This window comes from Pundamilia nyererei, unplaced genomic scaffold, assembly GCF_000239375.1.
Source record: "Pundamilia nyererei isolate P.nyererei 1_Seehausen unplaced genomic scaffold, PunNye1.0 scaffold00001, whole genome shotgun sequence".
Taxonomy (NCBI): domain Eukaryota; kingdom Metazoa; phylum Chordata; class Actinopteri; order Cichliformes; family Cichlidae; genus Pundamilia; species Pundamilia nyererei.
Window position 1 is genome coordinate 5,704,519 of NW_005187402.1, and position 8,292 is coordinate 5,712,810.

The 8,292-nt window shown below is 41.9% G+C and overlaps 1 protein-coding gene across 1 annotated transcript in view; it reads right to left on the reverse strand.

The window, feature by feature from the left end:
- The window catches only part of acsl4a (acyl-CoA synthetase long chain family member 4a), a 9,503-nt gene extending 2,321 nt beyond the window's left edge, over positions 1-7,182 (reverse strand). The window contains exons 1-13 of the mRNA XM_005719560.1: positions 7,048-7,182; positions 4,683-5,222; positions 4,414-4,591; positions 4,177-4,286; positions 3,647-3,785; positions 3,410-3,560; positions 3,079-3,202; positions 2,425-2,496; positions 2,184-2,323; positions 1,915-2,087; positions 1,557-1,631; positions 1,274-1,462; positions 1,003-1,117 (exon numbers count right to left, since the gene is read on the reverse strand). Coding sequence (XP_005719617.1) covers positions 1,003-1,117; positions 1,274-1,462; positions 1,557-1,631; positions 1,915-2,087; positions 2,184-2,323; positions 2,425-2,496; positions 3,079-3,202; positions 3,410-3,560; positions 3,647-3,785; positions 4,177-4,286; positions 4,414-4,591; positions 4,683-5,039 — 1,823 coding nt within the window. The 5' untranslated portion in view covers positions 5,040-5,222; positions 7,048-7,182. The remainder of the gene's footprint in view (positions 1-1,002; positions 1,118-1,273; positions 1,463-1,556; positions 1,632-1,914; positions 2,088-2,183; positions 2,324-2,424; positions 2,497-3,078; positions 3,203-3,409; positions 3,561-3,646; positions 3,786-4,176; positions 4,287-4,413; positions 4,592-4,682; positions 5,223-7,047) is intronic.
- Positions 7,183-8,292: the final 1,110 nt, after the last annotated feature.

Sequence of the window (8,292 nt, forward strand, 5' to 3'; positions counted from 1 at the left end):
TGCTGTGGTTCCAATAATACATTTACAGTCAACTGTAGAATATCTAGTAGGGAAAAAATGTCCCACACTAACTTTGTCCTATTACAGCACCACACTCACATTGAGTGAGCTCTTTACAATGACCCACTCTTTCACGGATGTTTGCAAAGGCAGATCGCATGGCTAGGTGCTTGGTTGTATATGCATTTGGCTAAGAACAGAAAACAATGATTGCAAGGTGTGGCCCAATTCTTTTGTCCATATACTGCATTATGTACTGCATTTATTAAACTGATGATAAAGTGTCATTCACATTTTCAAATGGGATTTGAGATGATGATCTCCAAGTGTGAGATAAGTGAAAGACATTTCTATAGATACGCAATCATGTAGAGTACAAAAAGAAACAGCCTGTAGCTGATGAATATACCATACGTACAAGTAAACATTTCATGGAAATGTCATCTGGGTTGTTTACTAGTACCTTTATCTTTTATTTCATTTCCTGGTTCATTTGCATCAACTGATAAGAAACCATGACCCTGAATAACATTTTCTGTAATTCTAACTTTATGCAAGTATCTCGTGAAATAATATTTGTTTGTACCCGTCATATGCAAATCTGTGTTTAGTCAGTGTTTATTAGCACAAAACTTCAGCTGACCTATCATGCATATGAAACTGATATGAATCTATGACTGATCGCTATAATGTAATTTTTCTCCAAAGTCAAACGTGAAGAATGAAAAAATATTTCAAGAAGCACTCGTGTTCTTAAGTTTAGAGTAAAAACACAGACGCCTGCAGCAGTTGAATATGATGTTTGAACTGTAAACAGCTCGTGGAAAGGTCACCATCTGCAAATTCATTCAGCTGTTTCCCCATATCGTTTATAATCTGCCATTATACTCGTTGATCCAGATGTAAATCATATATTAGGATATGGAAAAATTTGCCTCTAAATTGCATCTCCTACCATTTTAACTTTCCCTGAATAAATAAATAAAAAAGTAGGTCACTCACCTGTTTGCATAAGCACAGATGTTGTCTATAAGAGGGCAGTTTTTCAGTGCAGATTCCACTTTACCGAGAGACACGTACTCTCCAGCCTGCAGTTTCACCAAATCTTTCTTGCGGTCTTAATGAGAAAAAGTAAATGATAAATGGACTGATTTTTATATAGCACTTTAAAAAAAACAACCAAAAACTCTACTTAAGCACTCAAAGGGCTTTATACAATACGTATCATTCACAGTAGCATCCCACCCCTGCCCAGAAAAAGAAATATACACACCAACAATTTGTAGACAGCCATCTGGGTAAACCTCTCCTACATCTCCGGTGCAGAACCATCTCTGACCATTTTCATCCACAAAGAAGTCCTGATTGTTGCCTTCACTCCTGTAGTAGCCCATGGTTACATTGGGGCCACCGATCAAGATCTCCCCTCTTGGATTTGGCTTGTCTTTACTGGTGTAGCCACCTGAGTGAAAATAAAAACCACATGATTACGCTGCAATGGAGATCTTTCCATTCTGCAAAAGCGTGTCCCAGCATGTTTTCCCCCCCAAACATACCTTCAGCCCAGTCCCTGAGTCTAATCTCACAGCAAATCAGAGGAGCTCCAACACGACCAGTGCTGATGTCTTCAACTGTAAAATGAAAAACATTTCTTAATAACAGTCATTTAAACATTATTTTCAATTTAGGCCCATCTGTGTCTATCCTGAGGTATTTGTTTATCCAGTGTGACTATTGGCCAGGCTCACTACAATAATGACTGCTTCCAGTCAGCAAATCACTAGGGAACTGAGGCACTTTAGTTAATCCAACTTAAAATAAAACTGTAAGTCAGGATTTGTTTCTTTTAAATTAAATAATGCCTAAATTTGAACTCATCTGTCATTATTTTGGGCACTCAAAATGTTATCTTACCCTCTGTGATAGTGCCTGCTCCACAGGTCTCAGTGAGGCCGTAGCCCTGGCCCACTGGACAGCAAAAACACACATTCATAAATCTCTGAGTGGCCGAGGACAGGGGGGCTCCTCCAGACAGCATCATCCTGACTCGCCCACCCAGCAGTTTCTTTACTTTCCGGAACAACAAGCTGCAAAGAGAGATCACGCAGTGTTTTGATTTTAAGTTAAACAAGCCAATCGTGTTTTAGTGCAAGGGTCACAGGAACGCATAGGATGCTCCTTACGCATTGCAGAGTGGTGCGTCATAGCCCCTCCTGATCTGCTCCAGTTTATAATTGTAGCCCAGTGTAAACAGCATCTTCTGAACAAAACCCATTTCCTGCACTTTGCTCATCACGTTCTTGTTGATGCGATCCATGATTTCCTTTTTGGACCAAACATATAGGAGTTATTTAGACACCAGTTGACAAACAAAATAAAATAAAGAAAGACACAAACAGGATAAATAAAAAACAAGGTTCTTACTGGCACAGCTGCCATCAGTGTGGGCCTGAGCACAGAGCAATCTCCTTTACTTCCCTTCTTTATCCTGGTAGACTAAAGAGGAGAAGGAAAAAAATAAAAATTGAAATAATTGTCCAACTTTTGTAATGTAACTCCTCCTCAATCTGCCCTGCTTCCCACTGATGTGACTAATGTGGCCACAGACTACAGAATCTAATCGACAAAGGCAAGATCAAGTCACACTGGTTTGTGGACAAACTCATGCCTCAAGTTTTAATAAAACCAGACATTATTAAAGTGTTTCTCATCATTTCCAACAGATTTGTTGCGCAGTTAGCAAAGCTTCCAGTGGGCTAAGTTAGGCATCTCCTTTAAGTAAGATTAAAAAAATAAATATAAAAAGCTGCTTTTTTGGAGAGCTACTGTTCGCCATGATAAACACGATTCACATCTGGTTTTGTGAACTCTCGTTTCCTCAAATCTTTACAATGTAGATAAAGTGTGGACCGATGCCACGGCACGCAATCGTCACAATGGCCACGTAAACTGTGAAAAACAACAGCTTGAAATAAACCAGACTTTTCATCTAAATATTAACAGCAACACCACTAAGAGTCAATTAAAATATAGACTACAGTGACAGAAACAATGCAACCTGGCGTCGGTGCTGCTTACCTGGTCTGACAGTGTCTGTGGGGACGAATAGCCAATCCGACAACCATATGTGACACAGGAGATTTCAGCTGTCATTTCCAGAACATGAGCCAGGGGCAGATAGGCTATGTAGGTATCATTAGGCCTGCCACAGTAGAATCATTGAAAGTCTTGGTTAGATTCAACGATTAGTAGACATTTTCAGTTCCTCTTTCCAATGTTTACACTGAGGATCTTTGACTGCACTTCCTTAGTTCCAATTTGAACTTAAACTTTCTTTTTTTCTTAGATTTCTTCACATCTCCAAGTAGCCTTACTAAAATACTACAAATCAGCCATTGCTGCAACTCACCCGAGCCCAGGGATGCGTTCACACTGGCCTGTCATTCCTGCAATTAGGTTACTGTGGACAATGACAACTCCTTTGGGTCTGCCTGTGGAACCGCTGGTGTACATCACAACGGCCAGATCGGATGGCCGGGGCTCAACAATTGCCCTAGCCACTGTAGAACAAAGGAAAGCGTTACAGTCTTGTACTGTGCCTGAAATAGGACAAAAAGCACAACCAGAGTGAGTCAGAAATACACACCATTCTCCGGCTGCCTGCCCATCTCTCGTACGGACTGCATACTGCGGATGGAAAGCCCTGCTGGGTAGCCTTCTGTGTTCATTTTCTTGTCATCCACATAAATCACATGCTTCAGGTTGGGGATCTGTGGCAGTACAGTCTATGCAGAAAAAGCAAAGAGTAAAAATGTTACAGGAGGATGCCCAAGTACAAGATTTCCTTCTATAAACAACATTTTTTAAAAAGTGACAGTCCTTTGGGATTTTCTTTGTAACAGAAAGCCAGTAAATGCATCTTTAAAAAAAAATAAAAATGCTTTAACAAATCAATTCTGTGTTCCTTATTTCATCCATGAAGCTGTGGACAAAACATTATTCTGGGTTTTCCAAACTTTAATGTTAACAATTTGCTACATCTTAAATTATAATCATGTGATGATAATTGAGGCTGTTAGATGGTAAACAAAGACGTCTCATGAGAATAATCATATCACTGCTTCTCTTGTTCTTAGGAGTGGTGGTTGGACCATGTGCTGTAAAGGATTAACTCACTTTCAGCTTAGTCTCAAGGAGCTCCACGCTGGTGACCAAATGTGAAACACCCGTCTCATTCAGTCCAAAAGCAATCGCCTCCTCCCCCAGTGTGGCGTAGAACGTCACCACTGCAATAATAATATTGTTTAAAAAAGGATCTCAGTGAGTGAGATAATTAAATTATGAAACACTTAACACAGCATTCACGCTATCTGACCCCAAAACCTTGGATTGAACGCGCTGAGATATACTTACGTGGGAAATTGTGTCTGAAGCATGCCTGAGCAGTGATCATCCACTCTGCCCTGGTTTCACAGAAGACTGCAATAGTGCTTTTGGGTTGCTGCCCCAAAGCCGCCAATCCACTGCCAAACTCACTGACTATGGAGTCGAGTTCATTGTAGGATAACCATTTGTACTCCCCCAGGATCAGCTAAAAGGAGAAAGGGTCACATAAATAACACCGAACATCTCTGATCACTTACGCATCTGTCAACAGAGCAGTAAACTCTAAGCAACCTTACCTTTTTAAAAACTTTGCCGTTGGGCTGAGTCTCGTTCTCTTCGCTCAGAATCTCTCGGGTTCCTAGACAATCAGCTTCACCGAAGCGCTGCACAGCATGCTTGAACAGCTTATCGAGTGTGTCCTTGCCTGGGAAGTCTTCCCTGGCCAGGGAATCAAATCGGTCCACGGAGCGGTATGGTCCCTCGGCACATCCTGATTTGGAACGGGCTTTTATCCTCTTGGACAGAGCTTTTCCTTGGCCAGCTCCGGTGAGGTAGTACCAAGGCAGGAATGAGACTATTGAGTACAGCCATATGATAAGGTGGATTGGAAAAAGGAGGATAGATTGGAGGACAGAGTCTGACTGAAGACCCATGCTTTTTTCTGGAAGGGAGCTGAGCAGCAGGTTATCAGAAAACTTTCAAGCTTGGTGGTCCCAAAGATGTTTGAGGTGCGTCAAGAGAATTGTGTTGGACGGGAAGAGGGGAAAAAAAGCTCTTAAACTCTTAAGAGTCCCACAGTTGTAGCATGTAAATATTTGGTCCACAAAATGCTTAAGCTAAAGTTGAGACAGAAAAGAAAAACAAAAAACACAATACAGTCAATTGATACAGTTCATTCATCAGCTGCCTGTGAGATCACTTAAATAACTCAAGTTAAAAGTCAAAAGCAAGAAAGTTGATTTTCACCCAAATACCTATTGCATGCCAAGAGATGTCACAAAAGGGAGGTTGGCTGGTTAACTAAGTTTGTCTGGTGGTTGACTTCTTGCTTAAAGGAACTCTGACAAAACACTAGATTGGAAATAAAAAGTGAACTATTAACCATCAGTATCTGAGGCTTATCTAAACCGTTCCACCACTGTGCTACCTCTTCTTACAGACAGGAAGACTGCACTACACACGGCAAGTATCCACAGCCTCACCACCTCCTCGCTGCGTACCAAACCGCCTCTGTATGTCTGAACGTTTTCAGTGCTCAGCTCCTTATAATGTCCTCTGCTGCACTCAAACACCTGCCTGCTTTTAAACAACAGGTCAACTGAAAGGTCATGGAGGGATGAAGTAGTGCGGAGATGTGGTCACTCTGACCAGACTGGCTACTGTCCAATGAGGATTGTGCTGCAGACAACCAATGACAATACTCTTTAGGCTCACCCCACTTGGTGGTCAGGGAAGGGTCACTATAGAGCAAGCTCAGCCTGCTGATATCCTCAGAGTGCAGAGGCGGTAAAGTAGTTAAAACGAATTGTGTCTCATAATTGCAAAATGTAGTCAATATCCACGTTTGCTCTGTGGCTAAACGTCACGTGCTGAACCCGTTTAGCACGTGACAAAGTAATTGTAGCCTACGGCAGTCAGCTATTAAGTGGAAAGTGTCTTCATGGCACAAGACAGACACCGGTTACCTGCAAATAAGAGAACACTGTGTACTTAGCTACATTAAGACATTTATGGAAAGAGAAGGTCAAACCACGTAACTGGCTTTCCCAATCCTGAAAGCTCACACTCTTCATCGTGAATCATTTCCGTGAATCATATCCTCAGTGTACGTCACATCTGTCCATACATCTTAAAGAATGACAGTACACCCACAGATGAATCAAAGCGGCGGAGAAAGAAATATTTATATGTCAGGATCTTTTTCTGGGCTCTTACTGTGGAAATAAAAATACCCTGAAAACATTCCTGTGTGATGACAGGACGTGCGGATGGTGATGATGATGATGATGGAAAAGCCATGGACCACTAGCTTAAAACAGTTTTTCCTCTCTCTCTTGGGTGGAATTGAATAAAAGCAAATTCAAATCATTTTACACGGGAATACGGGAGTGAGTGGTTCGATGCAAATCTCCTCACACGTCTATATCTAGTTGTGAGTGATAAACACGTTATCTAACGGTAAAAAGCCAAACACTGCATATCCGTTTAGGGCAGGTATTGCTAACAAAAGCGACAGTTTAATACCGGGAAATGCTAAAGTTGTAGCCGGGGTCTGCCGTTTCCACTTGTAACACGTTACGCTAAAACACCATGAAAAACAATACGAGCTGTAATTGAAATTAAAGCGCCTTTCTTGCCCCCTTTACATAATTGGTGTGCTTCAAAATAAGGCGAGCTGGGAAGCAAATCTGACCTCCTTATCTAGCACTGAAACGACAATGGGTCAGGAGCGGCATGGCAGACGAAATGACGACAAAAAGCCGCCGCACATTGCTGGCACGGCGCGTCTCACTGGCAAGTTGATTAACGTTAGCTGCTGTCGCTTAAACCTGCTCAATATTAGCAGTACATATTAACTAACGGATAAAGGCTATAATGAGATTACAGCGGTCAGCTAGAGAGTGATACCATGCTGTATTGGCAGGCTGGCAGCGTTCTTACCTTCAGCTGAAGAAAGCCCGGTCAGCCGTGTGCCGCTCTTTCACAAATGACCGAAAGTTACCTTTTGTTGGGACCTAGAAACCCGGAACCACTACGTCATCTGATTCCATATTTCTCGACCAATGAGCAGCCAAAGCGGATTTGCGCTCTCTTATGCTGCTACGTCCGCTTAAAAAGAAAAAGAAAAAAAGAAAAAGGTAACAGGAAATCAGTAATGCGTATGTTCTCTGGCTCTGTTACAGCACCTTTATTTTTCTTTCATCATGTAATGGTTATGTGTGTATTTTACCGAAGTTTACATCCAAACAAAAGCAAAATAATAATAATAATAATAAAAAAGTTACCGTACTTGCACTCTTATCTAATATATTTTGCAGATAGATCTGATAATTGAGATCAGATCATTTGTTTACATATTATGCAGCTTACACAAATCTAGCTGAGATCTGATAATTTATGTTTATATATGATGGAGCTTACATAACCCCGTATAATATTAGATTGAAACCTGGTTTTTACATTTATGATCCTGCTTTGATGTGTGCCTGATTTGGTATTTTTATTAAAGACACTGAAAATTCTTTCAAGTACAAGCACCATTCCCACTCATTAAAACAACAAATGGTTGCGCACGCTCGGAGTGCACCAGTGAAGACAATGCATTCATCATCACAGAGCATGCCGTGAGGAACACCTTCAGGAGGGTGAACACCAGGAAGGCAGCAGGACCAGATGCAATCCCTGGCCGGGTCCTGAGAGCCTGCGCTGACCAGCTAGCACCGGTGTTCACGGAGATCTTCAACCTTTCCCTGGCCCAAGCAATGGTTCCAAAGAAACAACAGCCCGCTTGCCACAATGACTACCGTCCAGTAGCACTGACTTCAATTGTAATGAAGTGTTTTGAAAGACTGATGAGAGATCACATCACTTCTTCACTTCCTGCCACCATCGACTCATTTCAGTTTGCTTACCGGACTAATCGTTCCACAAACGATGCCATATGTCACCTGCTCCACACATCCCTGAGTCACCTGGACACTGGCAGAGGGAATTAAGTTAGGATGCTGTTCGTGGACTACAGTTCAGCATTCAACACAATAATTCCCTCTGAGCTTTTCACCAAGTTGACGAATCTAGGACTCAGCTCATCACTGTGTCAGTGGATCCTCAACTTCCTCACAGACAGACCCCAATCAGTGAGGGTGGGAAAACAAGTCTCCCCCTCCATCTCACTCAGCACTGGAG